Source organism: Eurosta solidaginis, chromosome 4 (genome assembly GCF_040869045.1).
Source record: "Eurosta solidaginis isolate ZX-2024a chromosome 4, ASM4086904v1, whole genome shotgun sequence".
NCBI classification, from domain to species: domain Eukaryota; kingdom Metazoa; phylum Arthropoda; class Insecta; order Diptera; family Tephritidae; genus Eurosta; species Eurosta solidaginis.
The window spans coordinates 7,892,485-7,910,947 of NC_090322.1; the positions used below are offsets into that span (position 1 = coordinate 7,892,485).

Genomic DNA, 18,463 nt, shown 5'->3' on the forward strand with positions numbered 1-18,463 from the left:
TATATTGTTGTCTGAAAAAATCATAAAGATCGGTGGTATATATAGTATATATATGGTGGTATATATAGTATATTATGGTGGTATATATAGTATATATATATAGTATATATATATATATATTTTCGCAATTTTAGCCCCATTTTAACAGCTAGAAGTTTCAAATTTCACCGAATGCTTACGTATATAGCATATATTGTTGTCTGAAAAAATCATAGAGATCGGTTGTATATATAGTATATATCTCATTCAACCGATTGTTCAGATAAGAAACTTTTCGCAATTTCTACCCCATTTTAACAGCTATAAGCTTCAAATTTCACCGATTGCTTACGTGTATAGCATATATTGCTGTCTGAAAAAATCATAAAGATCGGTGGTATATATAGTATATATATGGTGGTATATATAGTATATTATGGTGGTATATATAGTATATATATATAGTATATATAACTTAACAAGGGGGCAGACACACTTACTTGTAAGAATGTGCTGACACCACACTTCAACAAACACAAGCAAAGCCAACGATCCGATATCATATTGTGTAAGCAGACAAAATGCAATCCATGGGAACTGCAGCGTAAGCGATATGATATGCGGACAAAATGCAAGCCGTGTGATTCGCCACGCAAGCAAAAAAATATTATTTTGGCCAACCGTGGGAAGTGCAGTGTCAGCAATTATGAAATCACTTAGATTAATGTAGAAGCTTAGAGCTTAGGTTAAGTGAATGATAGAGTCAGTCTGTTTTTGGCATTGAACGTAAATAAATGGTAAATATTGTTAAGCGGAAAAACCTATTTTTATTTGGATCTTTTCAGGATGCAATGGGGCCGCGGGGCGGCCCCCAACTTTAACTTTTTGGAGCCCTAGTCCTTGGGCTCCTTAACTGGCGCCCGAGCAGGGACCCACTGGCAAGTGGGTCCTTCAAAAAGGACCTCCTTAAATGTGAGGTCCATAGTGATTAGTGACAAAGTGATAGTGATAGTGGAGTGCTAAGAAAAAAAATAATAATAGAAATTTTACCGATAAAGGAATAAAAAAATATAGAGAGGCAAGACCTCAGCTTAGATAATTTAAGGCTTGTACAGCCAATAACGAAAATACCAAAACCGAGATTCACCTTCGAGGGGACCCTCCGGTTATAACGATAGCTTAACTCTGCGATTCCCTTCGGGACCCTCCAGGGTATAAAAGCTCCTCTCCCCAGGAGAGGTAAAACGAATAATAAAAAAAACAAGTGAATAACAAAAAGTTGAGTGAAAAGTGATGCTACACGCAGTAAATTACTACGTCCAATCCTAAAAGCCCTCAGAGGGCTATACAGGAATAATATTAAAAGAAGCGAGCCTGTGGCCCCTAAGATCCACTGGCGCGCGAATAAAATTCAACACGAAAATTGAAACATTTTATAAGTGAATTATCCTACGGCCCCACTATTGCTATTCCAAGTGCACCTATAATCACACTGGCTGGGTGAGTCCGTATACCTATACTTCTAGGACGGACCTCACCATACCAAAGGCCGAAAAATGGTTAACGACTCCTGTGACCGTGTCATGTACACACAATTTTTTTTTGCAATATGCAACTTGCCGCTCCCTTCAGGATACGGCAAAAATTTCCTTCTGAAAAAGTTAACCCGAGCGTACACATAAGAACACACTTGGGCTGGCTTTAAAAGTTAACCTGAGCGTACACATAAGAACACACTTGGGCCGGTTTATCCTTTTGTGAAGTTTCCAGGGTACACATCGGCGCACACTGGAAACGGTCACTCGTTACTTGCGATACTTTCAGCGTACCCATAAGAACACGCTAAAGATTCGCAATATGTCCAGGGCGTTGTGGAGCAACTGTGCCTTAGTAGGTTGCCTTCAATCTGATTGTCGACGACTAAAAAGGAGTGACACAGCCTCCCCTGACCAAAACCATAATTATTTAAAGACTAATGTACTGTGAAACGCCAACTTGGTACATGTCGCCGTTGCCATAAGAACACGGTAAAAGTTTCACAAATGTAACTAAAGTCCTCTTTTTCTTTGCAGGAAACTGTCAAAGTGTAAGGACAACCTTAAAACTAAAACAAAAAACAAATAAATCGTCTGTGCTATAAAGACTATCCCGTCAGGTGATCGCGAACGCCAGTAAGTAACAAAAAAAAAATAATAAAAAACAATTTTTAAAGAGCCACCGTGTGCCAAATTAAAATTTAAAAATATATTTTTTAATCTCAAACTAAAATTTTTTTTTTATCTGAAATGGACGCTTTAGCCACGAAAGTTAATGAACTTAATGGGGGCATTAATGCTCTGCTCGAGCAGATTAGGCGGCTTGAGACACGCCTTGGGGGTATAGAAAGCAACGGTGTTGCTCTGAACTCTAGGCTAGGGGAAATTGAATGCAATAACGCGAGTTTAGAACAAAATCTTGCCAGAATCGATGAGCGATTGGGAAGAGTAGAACAGGGTGGCGTAAGAACGCAGCCACAGGGGGTATTGGCAGCGGTGCGAACACCACTGTCGGAGCAAGACCTAAAGGATATTGGCAGACTCCCCGACTGCGTGAAGGAGCTGCAAGTTTTTGAAGGCAGCCCTTCTCAATACATCTCTTGGGTTCACAGCGTTGAAGGAATTCTGTCGGACTACGATATCGTCAAGGAAAGGCCCCTGTATCGTGCCATCCTGCAACATATTAGGCAGAAAATCCGTGGCTTTGCCGATGCAGCACTGGTAGCGTATAATGTTTTCGATAGCGATTGGGTAGAAATAAAAAGGGTATTATCACTGCATTACGCAGACAAAAGGGACATTAGGACTTTAGAGCACCAACTGAATCAGCTAGCTCAGAGAGGTTCAAAATTAGATGATTTCTACGCAACGGTCAATCATCAGTTGTCTCTAATAGTGAACAAAATCAAGTGCGATGACTATAGCCAGGAAACCGTGTCGGTCCTTGTGGAAACGTACCGTAACAGGGCACTCGATGTTTTCATACGGGGCCTCAGTCCAGAATTGTCACGTATGCTTATAGTACAGAAGCCAAAAACACTGCCAGAAGCGTACACGGCCTACCTTGACATCCAGAACCTAACGTTAAGGAACACAATAGTCCATGCAAACACTCCAAATAGAGTAGTTGTCCCCACCAATACCCTGTCGCAAGTTACTCAGAGACCACCGTTACCTCCTCGATCACGGTCTACATACAACTGGACGAATCGGAACAATACTCAAGGGAATGGCCGGTCATCCTACAACAGATTCCAAGGCAATCAAGGGACGAACACCGCACCTCCTGCTAGACCCGCAGCCCCAAGACCTGCGGAAAGAATGGATGTCGACGACAGTGTCCAAACCAGACAGGTGAACTACATGAACCGACCGACGAATTACAACGCCTTCAAAAGGGGACCTGCATCATCGATTGAAAAGATGCCCAAACAGCAGAGGCTCTACAACATGGAAGCCAACAGCGCAGATGTAGAAAGCGGACCTTCGACGTATGCTGAATCGACAGAAGACAACTTCCAGCAGGTAAATTTTATGGCGGACGGGCCACAAGCCTATTTCATATGAGCACTACCGCGCAATCCAGTATACCCTATCTCACTTGTTTGACACCAAACAAAGTAGCCCTAAAGTTCTTAGTTGACACAGGGGCAAATAAAAATTTTATAAAACCTGAATTGGCAACTAATACAGTCCCAGTCAATCCACCTTTCTCAGTAACCACCGTAGCGGGACCTGTAGTAATAAACAAAAAAATCAGCGGGAGATTTTTCCAAAATGCTGGTAACGAAGCTATGGTGACCTTTTACGCACTTCCTGGTTTAAGCTCGTTTGATGGGATAATAGGCGATGACACCCTCAAAGAACTGGGTGCCGTCATAGGCAGGAAAAAACATGTCCTTACAATAGATCCCAATATAAGAATTCCGCTCAAAAACAAAGTCGTAGGAAGCCTAAATTTTTCGAAACTGACGATATACCCGACGCAATTCTCCCAAGCCTAAAAGCCATGATAGAAAAGTATTCTCATTTGTTCGGTCCACTTAACATCAAATCAAATATTAAAACCACAGTTCGAGCTGAGATAAAGACTACCACGAATGAGCCCATATACACGAAAAGTTACCCATATCCTGCAAACATGAGGGAAGAGGTAGAAAAACAAATTACTGAGTTGCTTGAAGAAGGAATTATACGACCATCCAAAAGCCCGTACAATTCTCCTATTTGGGTAGTTCCGAAAAAACCCAAACCCTCTGGTGAAAAGCAGTATAGAATGGTAGTGGACTTCAAACGTCTGAATGCAGTCACCGTGCCAGACGCCTATCCTATCCCAGATATTAATGCAACGCTGGCCAGTTTAGGGAACGCAAAATATTTCACAACTATAGATCTGACCTCAGGCTTTCACCAAATCACAATGAAAGAAACAGATATACCCAAAACAGCGTTTTCAACAATGAATGGAAAGTACGAATTTCTGAGATTACCTTTTGGGTTAAAAAACGCTCCGGCTATATTCCAGCGAATGATTGATGACGTTCTTAAAGAGTATATATGGAGGATATGCTACGTGTATATCGACGACATTATTGTCTTTGGAAAAAGTACCGACGAACATTTAGTAAATTTAGAGATAGTGTTTAAACGGCTTGCGGATGCTAATTTGAGAGTGAATTTGGAAAAAACTAAGTTTATGAGAACGGAAGTAGAATTTCTGGGATATGTAATAACATCCGACGGGATGAAGGCAGATCCTTCAAAGGTCCAAGCTATAGAGAACCTCTCACCCCCAGAAACGCTTAAGGAACTAAAAAGCTTTTTGGGAATGACGTCGTATTACCGAAAGTTCATTCGAGATTACGCTAAGGTTGCTAAACCCTTGACCAATCTCACACGCGGTGAGAATTCGCAGGTCAAGGCAAACCAATCTAGAAGAGTGCGTATCAAAATGAATTCCGAGGCCCTTCAGGCCTTCGATTCTCTAAAAAAACTACTCGTTTCCTCAGATATTCTCGCATTTCCAGATTTCGAAAAACCGTTCAACCTTACCACCGACGCCTCAAACTATGCCATTGGTGGGGTGCTATCCCAAGGAGAAACAGGGAAAGATCGACCCATCGCCTACATCTCAAGACCTTTAAGCAGAACAGAGGAAAACTATGCCACAAACGAGAAGGAAATGTTGGCTATAGTTTGGGCTCTAGACAACTTGAGATCCTACCTCTATGGGGCGAAAAAAGTTAGAATTTTCACTGACCACCAGCCTCTCACTTTTGCGTTAGGAAGTCGAAACTATAACGCCAAGTTGAAGAGGTGGAAGGCTAGAATAGAAGAGTATAACCACGAATTGATTTACACTCCTGGTAAATCGAATGTCGTGGCGGATGCTCTCTCCAGAATTCCATGCCAGGCAAACCATTTGACAGCACCATCGGAACACAACAATACACTCTGTAACAAAGAGGAAGCCTAGCGACACATTTTTCAACAGAACCGAAAGAATTAACTACCAAGGCCTAACCAACTTCAAAAGTAGGGTCCACAAGGAGATTAGGGAACAAATCAAGAGAAACCAGGAGTTAAGAAATCTCCGATTGAATAAAAAAAGGAAAAGAGCTAAGGAATTTAGGCCAGGAGATGAGATTTACGTCAGGGATAAACAGATAAAATCAAAACAAAAGGCACTTTACAAAAAAGAAACGGTTGGTAAAGACAATACAGTGACATTGCTCACAGACACTGGCAAAAGGATTCATAAAGCGCAGATAAAAAATACGCCAACATAAAAAAAAAAAAAGATAAAAAGGTCACCACGGGAAGTCAACAACAAAAAGATGTCCCAATAAGGGACCCAAAGATTTGAAATTCTATAGCACAGACGACGCGAAAAAGGCGTCAATTTCAAGATCAAAGATCTTTTCTATAACAAACCACATAAGCGATTAAAGAGGCAACATAAAATATTGCAAAAAACAAAAAAAAAACAACAACAAAAAAATACAAAAAAACAAAGGAAACGATTTTTCGTTTAAAAAATTTTTTTTAATGAAGCAATATCTGCCCACAAGAATATTAATTACACGCTTAATAAAAGAGGCAAAATAAAAAATAACATTTTTTCTTAAGAAATCTGCCCACAACAAAAAACTAATTATGCGCTTACTAAAAAAGGCAAATTAGACAAATAGAAAAAAAAAAAAACAAAAAAAAAAAAAAAACAAGAAAAAAAAAAAACATAAAAAACTTTAAAGAAGGGGGTAAAGAGGAAACATTTCAGTAATTCTTAGAAATATTATCCTCTTTCCTCAGCTTCTTTACCACGAGTTTTTGTAAGGCGGCAGGATCCAAGGGTAGTAGCCTTTAACGCTACCTTTCAAACAAAAGTAAAGAATTACAAACTACCTCCCTTTCATATCCATGCTCTCGGATCCTGTGGACCTTCCAAGTACCACGATGGGTAGCCGGGGACGGTGGTAGGATATAGGAATACATTTAAACGCAACAAAAAACACATAAATAAAATAATAAAATTCAAAAAAGCACACAAAAATTAAATTTTTTTTTTAACTCTTCCCTTAGTGTGGAAAGATTTTTTTATTATACAATAGAATGTTCTTTAAATAATAATAATAAAAGGAAAAAATACAAAAGAAAACAAGATTTACATTATGTAACCATTTATTATTAGTTCACCGTCCCTGGGATAAATAATAAAAGTGCCTAAAAACAAAAAATGGTCAATACTAATCTTACCAACACTAATGGGTTTTTTTCTCTCCATAATGGAACACAGTTTATTTTTAATATCTGGCGTGTACGGCCTCAACATCTACAATTATGGCTCCCCACGAGTAACTATTGAGCACGGGCGTGGTTGGATCCTGAACGGACACTTCAGTTTAGTCCATGTGGTCGACCTAAACTACTTCAACACGGCTTTGGTCAAATTGATGGAGTCAACAGAGCACGATATTACAAGCAGGGCTGTGCGGACTGTGCTACAATTCCACCTAAATCAAACTAAGCTGCGTCTCGACGAACTACAAATAAACAAATCACGAAGGGTACGTTCCATTGACTGGATTGGTTCAGCATGGAAGTGTATAGCTGGGTCTCCAGATGCAGCGGATTGGGACTATATTCTTCGAAGCATGAATGACGTGATAATAAACAACAATCACCAGTACCGGGTCAACGAAAAACTATTCAACGATACCCGCGAGGCAATCGAGAAAGCAAACGAAGCGATGCTCCACATTAACGCTATAAGCAAAAACATTAGCGAGGAGAATATCGAACTACTTGACCTAAGCAAAGTCCTTATCTTGAAGGAACAGGTGTCAGAAGTCGTCCAAGCGTGCCAAATGGCAAAATCTGGCGTAATCAACACACATCTTCTTGATCAAGACGAGATTGGAAGGCTCATAATGGAGGAAGATTCCCTACCATATCAGAACACCATTGAAGCCATAGAGTACGGGTCGGCCTCCGTGTATTCAAACGGTAGCACACTTTTGTACGTACTCTCAATGCCAAAGGTAAAACCAGATGGCTACCGACTCCTAATAACACGGGCCGCTGTTATAAAAGGACAACACGTTGACCTCAGCTATAAAAAAATGCTAATAAACGAAGTTGAAACGTTCGGGGTGACCGAGGATTGCCCTTCGATCAGCAACACAACAATTTGCTCTCCCAAATCCCTGACTAAACTACGGGAAAACGGGTGCCTAGCTAGGCTAGTTAAAGGTGGCGATGCCAAATGCCGCTTTGAACCAGACAACACCAAAACCGTCGAGATGATCACAGACTCAACAATATTTGTTACAAACTTTGAAGGCCTATTACAAGGGAAGAACTACTCCACAACCCTAAATGGAACGTACGTCATTATTTTGAACAACGAAACAGTCACGGTGGGAAATCAAACATTCACCAGCAGATCAGTACGCACAGCGCAGGCCCTGCCACCGCCCTTGGTAAACATCACGAGCGAAGGACTAAAATTGAACCTTAACTACATTCACGGCCTGAGCATGGAAAATATTAATCAGCTTAAACAACTTGGCAATAATTTTCACTTTTCGCTAATTTTTGACGCACTTGCCTTGGCCGTTCTAGCAGCCGTATGCTACATTATCTGGAGAAAACTCACTACTACAATCAACTTTCCTAGACTAAATCAGACCACAGATCAGGACCAGCCAAGCCATGCAAAGGATCCTTCTGAAAAGGGAGCTCACCTGCGGGACGCAGATGTTTAAAGGGGGGGTACTTAACAAGGGGGCAGACACACTTACTTGTAAGAATGTGCTGACACCACACTTCAACAAACACAAGCAAAGCCAACGATCCGATATCATATTGTGTAAGCAGACAAAATGCAATCCATGGGAACTGCAGCGTAAGCGATATGATATGCGGACAAAATGCAAGCCGTGTGATTCGCCACGCAAGCAAAAAAATATTATTTTGGCCAACCGTGGGAAGTGCAGTGTCAGCAATTATGAAATCACTTAGATTAATGTAGAAGCTTAGAGCTTAGGTTAAGTGAATGATAGAGTCAGTCTGTTTTTGGCATTGAACGTAAATAAATGGTAAATATTGTTAAGCGGAAAAACCTATTTTTATTTGGATCTTTTCAGGATGCAATGGGGCCGCGGGGCGGCCCCCAACTTTAACTTTTTGGAGCCCTAGTCCTTGGGCTCCTTAACTTATATATATATATTTTCGCAATTTTAGCCCCATTTTAACAGCTAGAAGTTTCAAATTTCACCGAATGCTTACGTATATGGCATATATTGTTGTCTGAAAAAATCATAGAGATCGGTTGTATATATAGTATATATCTCATACAACCGATTGTTCAGATAAGAAACTTTGCGCAATTTCTGCCCCGTTTTAACAGCTAGAAGCTTCAAATTTCACCAAATGCTTACGCATATAGCATATATTGTTGTCTGAAAAAATCATAGAGATCGGTGGTATATATATTATATACTTCATATAAACAGTCATTTTTTGCCCTTTTTTACGGCTAGAAGCTTCAAAATTCATCAAATTTCATCAAATTGTTACGTTTAGGTCATATATTTTTGAAATACGTGATTCGTAGTCACAGTTTTGACATGCAGACCACAAAAAACGTGAGGCTTTGCATCCTCACACAAAGTACCTACCTATTTTTTATTTCATATTTATCGTAAAAATTGTTTAGATATGTTCAAATTTCACCAAATGTTTACGTGTATAGCATATACTGTTGTCTGAAAAAATCTTAGAAACAGGTGGTATATGTATGTAGTATATATCTCATACAACCGATTGTTGAGATAAGAAACTTTGCGCAGTTTCTGCCCCATTTTAGCAGCTAGAAGCTTCAAATTTCACCAAATGCTTACGTGTATAGCATATATTGTTGTCTGAAAAAATCATAGAGATCGGTTGTATATATATTATATACCCCATATAAACTGTATTTTTTTGCTCCTTTTTTACGGCTAGAAGCTTCAAAATTCAACAAATTTCATCAAATAGTTACGTTTACGTCATATATTGTTGAAATACGTGATTCGTAGTCATAGTTTTTACACGCAGACCACAAAAAACCAGAAACTTTGCATCCTCACACAAAGAACCTACCTATTTTTTTATTTTATATTTATCTTAAAAATCGTTTAGGTATGTAGATCTGTTCATTATATATTTCTTATCTTATATGTACATCCGATTATTCGGAGATTACGAACGGCATAAGATTATTGTTCAGCCCCATCATTATTTGTAAGACTGCATCTCAACACTCGCTTGTTGGAGATTTCATCTTGTATGCCTTTGAGGCACAAGAATCTATGGAGGAGCTTAAATAGTGCATGTATTTCTTCTTCTGAGCATTTGTGGTCTTGCATAAAAGCTGGTGATTAGGCAACAGGATGAGATCTTTTTCGTTTTGCAGCAGAGACACAATGAGATATAGTTTTTAGCGTTAGTTTACAGTGATGTTACTCGTTCAATGGAACTCATGCATTAAAAGCAAGCTTTGGTAAGACTTGCTTTTTAGTAGAAGGTTGCTTTCTGGTCTTTGCTATACTGTAGCGACCAACTAACCTTCAGAAGGCTTTTAAGAGTTCGGTAGCAAAATATTTACCGATAGTACAGCCTCTAGCATCTTCGCTCCTAGCATCGAGAGGGTAGGCCGACGAGGGCAGGTACCGACTTAAAATAAATCAATTTTATTTTCCCTTCTGGATATAGAATCTCACGATAGGGCTCCTCTTGATTTTCAGGTTTCAGTAGAGGAACCTTTCTCGCCAGTTTCCACATTTCATTGTAACGTAGCAAAATGCTACGTCACAATAACCCACTCACAAGCCCTAACATTAAATATGTACATACCCTAGCATTTAAATATACATACCCTACGATCGCCTTGCACAGCGAACAACCATCCGCACATAATATGCTAGTTAAATATACATAACCTACGATCGCCTTGCACAGCGAACAACCATCCGCACATAATATGCCATTTAAATATACATACCCTACGATCGCCTTGCACAGCGAACAACCACCCGCACATAGTATGCCAAGTACCAACAGCGAACAACCAAACATACTCAGCACGTGTGGTACTGACTATCTGGCGTGCATTTTTCATTCGCTATCATAACGAGGAGTTATTGATGAGCTGAATTCTTAACCATTTTATACGCTAACAAGTATGAAATGGCAAACGCCATTACTCACTGCATACTTCACCTAGGTAAGTGAGGCTGAGGCCAACTTACAATGGTAGGTATCAAAGGGGTCCCAAGGTGAACGGGGAAGACTCGCAGCGAACCCATCGGGCTCATGGATCTCCCCCCCCCCTCACCTATGGGAAACCAAGCTTTGCACAACGTCCCACGGGTTAGAAGGGGATACGCTCCCTTTCTACCTTGAAGGACGGATAGGCACGGGTAGTTCCCCCAAGGCGCGTCCAGGACCAGTCCTGGGCTCCACTTGAGGGACATGCCAGGCCCAATACATATCAATACGGGTGGCATTCATCGCGGACAGTTCACCCAGGGTTGCCGAGGATCATCTCGCTCCCCCGCTCCCTGAGTGAAGTGCCGAGCAATATGCAACGGTGGACCTTACTACACCACTCACGGTCGCTAGGACTCTTGTCCGAGGCTCCCTGAGAGGAGTACTGGGCCTACTCAGCAACAAATGGGGTGGTCTTGCATAAAAGCTGGTGATTAGGCAACAGGATGAGATCTTTTTCGTTTTGCAGCAGAGACACAATGAGATATAGTTTTTAGCGTTAGTTTACAGTGATGTTACTCGTTCAATGGAACTCATGCATTAAAAGCAAGCTTTGGTAAGACTTGCTTTTTAGTAGAAGGTTGCTTTCTGGTCTTTGCTATACTGTAGCGACCAACTAACCTTCAGAAGGCTTTTAAGAGTTCGGTAGCAAAATATTTACCGATAGTACAGCCTCTAGCATCTTCGCTCCTAGCATCGAGAGGGTAGGCCGACGAGGGCAGGTACCGACTTAAAATAAATCAATTTTATTTTCCCTTCTGGATATAGAATCTCACGATAGGGCTCCTCTTGATTTTCAGGTTTCAGTAGAGGAACCTTTCTCGCCAGTTTCCACATTTCATTGTAACGTAGCAAAATGCTACGTCACAATAACCCACTCACAAGCCCTAACATTAAATATGTACATACCCTAGCATTTAAATATACATACCCTACGATCGCCTTGCACAGCGAACAACCATCCGCACATAATATGCTAGTTAAATATACATAACCTACGATCGCCTTGCACAGCGAACAACCATCCGCACATAATATGCCATTTAAATATACATACCCTACGATCGCCTTGCACAGCGAACAACCACCCGCACATAGTATGCCAAGTACCAACAGCGAACAACCAAACATACTCAGCACGTGTGGTACTGACTATCTGGCGTGCATTTTTCATTCGCTATCATAACGAGGAGTTATTGATGAGCTGAATTCTTAACCATTTTATACGCTAACAAGTATGAAATGGCAAACGCCATTACTCACTGCATACTTCACCTAGGTAAGTGAGGCTGAGGCCAACTTACAATGGTAGGTATCAAAGGGGTCCCAAGGTGAACGGGGAAGACTCGCAGCGAACCCATCGGGCTCATGGATCTCCCCCCCCCTCACCTATGGGAAACCAAGCTTTGCACAACGTCCCACGGGTTAGAAGGGGATACGCTCCCTTTCTACCTTGAAGGACGGATAGGCACGGGTAGTTCCCCCAAGGCGCGTCCAGGACCAGTCCTGGGCTCCACTTGAGGGACATGCCAGGCCCAATACATATCAATACGGGTGGCATTCATCGCGGACAGTTCACCCAGGGTTGCCGAGGATCATCTCGCTCCCCCGCTCCCTGAGTGAAGTGCCGAGCAATATGCAACGGTGGACCTTACTACACCACTCACGGTCGCTAGGACTCTTGTCCGAGGCTCCCTGAGAGGAGTACTGGGCCTACTCAGCAACAAATGGGGGATGGAATGAGGCGCGGACAGTTTAATCAGGGTGGCCGAGGAGCATCTCCCTCCCCCGCCTCCTGATTGGGGTGCCGAGCCGAATGCAACGGTAGACTTCACTACACCGCTCATGGTCGCTAGGACTCTTGTCCGAGGCTCCCTGAGAGGAGTACTGAATCTACCCAGCACCCATGTATACAAATACATCTAGACGTTGGGTAGTACTAATAGATACTTTATACTTCACCTAGGTCAAACTGCGCCCTTCTTGCCCGCCGCCGTCAATCGTTAGCCGTAGGAGCACTACCGTAATCCGCCTGAACCAATCCGAGTAAGCTTTCTCTGGGGATAAGATACTATTTGAAGATCATCACCACCGTTCTGTGAGAACCGCGACCCGTACCATCATTTTCGAGACCCGCTTCCGTCGCTCCTGCGCTATCATCCGTGGCATCTATCTCCCTCTATTTCTCTCTGGCATAAAAGGCTGTCGGCATCGAAAGTCAAAACCGCATCGTGTGTGTGTGCGTGTTCGGAACAAAAACAACAACTAATTGTGTTATTAATTGGTAGAGGTTAGTGGGACCTTCGCCTGACCCTTGAGCGGCTGAGCTTACCTCAGCCTTCGACAAAACCCACCTCACATCATATATAACAAGATTGAAGAGTGACAGGTTGAATTCTCTTCTAAGCAAGCTATGTTTGTCTCTCGAGCCCAGAACGAGAACATACAGTTTGATATGCCGTCATGACAAAATGGTTTGTATAGTTTGGCTGGATTCCTGAAACTCTGTGGCGAAAAGTTCAGAAAATGCGATTATAGTTCGTTCGAAATTGGCTCTTCGGGTTTCAGCCCTCGCATCGATTCCAACATAAAGTAGTTATTTCATCAGATAGGAAAAGGCTCTGTTCATAGCTTAGACATTACAGTGCGAAAGTTAAAATGTTTTAGGTGCTTCACCCACTTCTTACGATTATGCTTTGATCTCCCGCATTCAGAGATCTCAGAACTTTCTGATGTGCTTGATCATATTTACTAATCAAGGCGATCGCTCCAGTAGGAAAACTATTCAGAACTTTCCGTATTTTCTCTGCCAAAATAAATCGGCCCGTAATAGAGGCAACGCTGTTGCGACACTTCAATTCTAGGTGTAAGACGTTCATAGACCACATGAGAATGAAATTCACTTTGTCTAAACTAACAAAAACCTGTGCTCTTGGACATAGAAACATTCCTAGTGTTGCTGATTATCAGCACGATAGAGTACATTTTCAAAATGTTGGACTTAACTTCCAATCGCATTGTTTCCGAATGGATTAACGACTACTTGAAAAGCTATTTTCAAGATTTCTATTTTTTTTTTTTTGAACTTCACACTCCAGACCACTGGTCTGTTATTAAATTACAAACCCATTGGACTTACGAATTTTTGATAAGAAATATAAATATGTATGTAAAGAAGATAAGGATTTCTATAACAGCAACATCATAAAACAATGTCATATGTATATACTAAGCTGCCATGCACTTGCGACAATCTTTCAGAGCTCTTTGTACTTTGAGTTTATTACGCGCATTATTAAATAGGCTACGTAGGCAAATACAAATATGCTACAGCTGCGACTTTCGGCATTAAGCGATAAGATTAGAGTGTTTAACGATTGGCACCATAATATTGAGCGTCATATTCGATTGCCTTGAGGCGGCTGCCTTTAGTCTTTTGTGAGCGCAGTACAAGTTTTTACGTTCGGTGTAGCAGTTGATAGAGCTTTTAAGTACTAGGTTGAACTAACCAGTCAATAAAGACGTTAAATAGACTGAATCTGTCCATAGTATTATATTTCAGTGTTTAACAACGAACAAGAATGTGTAAACCCCAATTGCTCTGGTTGGCTATTATGGCCGCTTTAGCCATGCTCTTGCAGTGCCAAGTTGAGGCACAAAGCCAATTTGATGCACTGAAAAATCAATTTTTGCCTGCAGAATATAAAAATCACAATTTCACTGTTGGTAGGGCAAAAAAGAAAATAATAAACAAATTTATCGCATGAGAGAAAAATAAGTTGTAATATGTCCCATGCGATAAATTTTTCAGTATTAGCAATAAATAGAATTTTTTCTCTTTTCTTTACCATTCAGGTGAAGTGAAAAAAATGTTTCGCGAAAAGTGCAAAAAGGCCTCCGGTGGCGTAGAAAACTCGACAGTCTATCAAGAGATCGAAAAGGGTGCCACTGAGCTGACCACCTGCCTCGCTAGTGCGATCAATATAACTGCTTTACAAGAAGAAATCGAAATAGCACGACCCATTGGCGAAATGGACACCGTCTTTAACAAATATTGCACCAAAGCACCGGACGCACTCAAATGTTTGCGCGATTTCAATGACAAAGTGCAACCCTGTCTCAGCGCCATAGAACGTAAACAAAATGTTGTGCTCATGCGCATCGTCACAGGTCTGATTGATTTTCTGTGCTCGCATGGTGGTGATCATATAGCGCTCTTCGTTGCCGAAGAGGGTCCCGAGTGTTTGGAGGCGAATCGTGATGCCATAAATGCTTGCGCCAATAGTTCATTTCACGAAACGCTGCCCAAAGATTTTAAGATACCAGATTTATTCGATTTACCCGATTTTGTGTTGGAGCCGGCACATTGTGTAGATTTAGAACGTTTTCAAAAATGTACCATACACCATCTGGAGCAGTGTCGCGAAATAACGCCAGCGAATGTAGCCGAATCGGTTTTCAAATTTATCAAGAATGAAACGAGTTGCAATCAATTGGTTCAAACGATAGCCAATCAGCGCTCGGTATTGTTGAAGGCTGACACTGATGGTGCGACGATAAATGCGGTGAATGTGCTGAGTTTGGTGTTGAGCAGTGCAGTGATGTTGTTGCTGAGTGGGGTGTTAAAAATGTGAGGGAGTAGTAAGTGGTATTATACTCAAAATTACTTTTTATAGTCGTGTTTTGAAAGCTTTTTGTAATAAGTATTGCTAAAGTATCTGATGCTAAGTTTTATGTACTGTGAAATCGATAAATTATCGTAAATATATTAAAAATGACTAAACGAACAAATTTGCTCCGAAAACCATGTCAGACTAAAATTTTATTTGTTCAACGGTATTTATCGAAAATATAGTTACCGATTAGAATCGATATTTATCGGAAATATAGCCTACCGATTAAAATCGACATGTTTTCTATAAAACGTAAATATTTATAGAAATTCTGTAAACAATAAAAAATGGCAAAATGTTACAAGCTTTGTTTCATATTTATCGAAGTGTTCATTTAGTCCATGATATTTGAGCGAAAAAAATTACTAAAAATCGGAAATATTTTGCCAAATTTATTTAAAATCAGTTTCAAAAGCTATAATTGCTAAGTTATCGATAGAAGTAAAAAAACAGTAAGACAGAAATGTTAAAAATCTAATAACTTGTATTTATCGTTAAGTTATCGATAGCAAAAGTAAAATTTGCATTATGTTTTTCGAGAGAAATAAACTGTAAAACATTGAGAGCATAAAACAAACTAAGAGCTTCACAAAGAATTTGTAATCGATACAAATTTTGAAAATCATTTATTTATCGATAACTCTCCTATAAAAGTGTATAGAAACTAAAAAAATAACAAAAATTTATGGTTTGTGTCGGAATTGAGCACATTTGATTTAATATCAGCGCTTTCCGGCAAATATTTTCAAAATTAGCAAAATTTATTTACTAAATTTTGGTAAACATTTGTTTTCAAAATACTATTTAAAAAACTTGGAAGATAAACGCAGTCGATAAATTATTGGTGCAAAAAGTACAAGAACTAAGATTCGCCGTCGTTGTTGGAAACAATTGAGAATAAGTTCCAAATCGGTTATAGATGTTTATCGATAAATTATTGAAACATTTCTTTTAAAATTAAGATACTACAACAAATATATCTCAGAAAGAAGTATGCATACGGAGCGAAATATTAAAATTCATATTTTTCAATAGATTTTTATTTATTTTTTAAAAAAATGTTAGACCTAGTTTACATATAACAAGATATCTTTATTTTCGTACTTAACTCCTAATCGTTAATTATATAACTAGATTTCCCATATAAATTTTTTCCCTCGGTAATCGTTAATTATGAACAAATTTTAGAAAAAGTTTCCTATTGCAAAACTTCATAAAAAATGTATTAAGACCGATATTCGATATTTCTTAAAAATAAACTCGGATTTTCCGGTAAAAAGTTGGTTTTAGAAATATCTTCGATAATTTGTCAAAAGTATATGGGGTATTCCAGCCCATTTCGACCAATTTTGAACCCGACCCCTTTAGAATTGGCTGAAAGTTTTTCTTCTTTTTCTAGCTTACGAAAGACGTTTTTCAGAATTTTTTCAAATTTTTTCATCCAACTCAAAAAAAGTTATGAATTTAAAAAAACACCGTTTTTGTTTTCAAAATGCTATAACTTTTTAAAAAAATTACCGTTTAGGATTTTTTTTTAAATTTGTTTTTAAATGTACTTTTCGGAAAAAATACAAAAAAATGTTTAAAGTTTTTTTTTTTTTTGTAATTTTTCAGTTTTGCGAGATTTTTCGAATTTCGCCCTTTTTTTCTCATAAAATACTTCAATCAATTCTGCAATCAGCCCCACTAATCCCGGAGTTGGGCGAGAATTTTTTTTTTTTATTTAATTGAAAAAAAAAACTTTACATTTTTTTTGTATTTTTTCCGAAAAGTACATTTAAAAACAAATTTAAAAAAAAAGATCCCAAACGGTCAATTTTTGAAAAAGCTATAGCATTTTGAAAACAAAAACGGTGTTTTTTTAAAAATTCATAACTTTTTTTGAGTTGGATGAAAAAATTTTAAAAACTTCTGAAAAACGTCTTTCGTAAGCTAGAAAAAGAAGAAAAACTTTCAGCCAATTCTAAAGGGGTCGGGTTCAAAATTGGTCGAAATGGGATGGAATACCCCATATATGTTATCCGGTCTATGAAAAGGTGGCTTATGACTCAAAAAATGTTTCCACTTTTTTTCTGGTTTCGATAGTTTTTGAGACACTCTTTCACGTGGTGAGAACTAGAAAGTCCTAACTTGCTTAGAAGTGTACTAAAAATGTAGAGAAAAAGAGCACAAATGAAAAACGATGAAGCCTTTGGTTCCTTCGATGCCACTTGGGTGGCTGGTGAAGCATCCTCAGATTTTTTTGATAGCATTTTTTCAGTGGAAATGGAGCCAAAATATCGGTCAGAAACTGGTTTGTGCTTTGCCTTTTGGGCATGACTGTTCACAATGCAGAAGAAAAACTACTAAGAAACTGAAGAAATGCATTGTTTATCTTTAACAGCTGTTTCTCGCAATTTCTTTTTTGAGTTATAAGCCACTTTTTCATAGGCCGGGTCACATATACTGAAAGTATTGTAACGAATTTAGGGAAACTCCGCTTATTTTACACCTTCTACTAACGTTCGTATCGCTAAACTGTAGAATAAATAACTCTAATATTCAATAATGAAAATGGCCTTTATTAAAGTATTTCACAATAACACTGATACTTCACAACCAATAGCTTGCTTAAATCAAACTGATTCCATGATTGCTCAGCTTGCGCTCTCTTATACACTTCGATTTCCTCGTTCGCATACTTCTAGGCGTTTCTTCTTCTACAATTTACTAGTTCGCTGAAGATTGCACACTTTTGTGAGTATCTCAGAAATATGCATGTGTATGTGTGAGAACTACTTTGCTGATGATTGCATACTTTTGTGAGTACCTCTCGGCTGCTGTATGTACATATGTGTAGACATAATGATTGATTTGTTTATGTAGATACAAGTGAGTTCTTAGTGTCCCGCTTAGAGATGATAGTATGCCTTAGTGTTGCTAATATTCGTCACAGTATATATAAATTGTAGCTAAATTTTTGCT

At 39.4% G+C, this 18,463-nt stretch overlaps 1 protein-coding gene and 1 long non-coding RNA gene across 2 annotated transcripts in view; one reads left to right on the plus strand and one right to left on the minus strand.

Moving 5' to 3' along the window:
- LOC137248942 (uncharacterized) overlaps positions 1 to 18,463 on the minus strand; it is a 325,966-nt gene that overhangs the window by 48,065 nt on the left and 259,438 nt on the right. The window lies entirely within an intron of this gene.
- Positions 14,264 to 16,778, plus strand: LOC137248929 (27 kDa hemolymph protein-like). Its single transcript, XM_067779915.1, has 2 exons — positions 14,264 to 14,552; positions 14,682 to 16,778. Exons 1-2 carry the CDS (start codon positions 14,408 to 14,410, stop codon positions 15,458 to 15,460), a joined length of 924 nt encoding a protein of 307 aa, XP_067636016.1. The 5' UTR covers positions 14,264 to 14,407; the 3' UTR covers positions 15,461 to 16,778.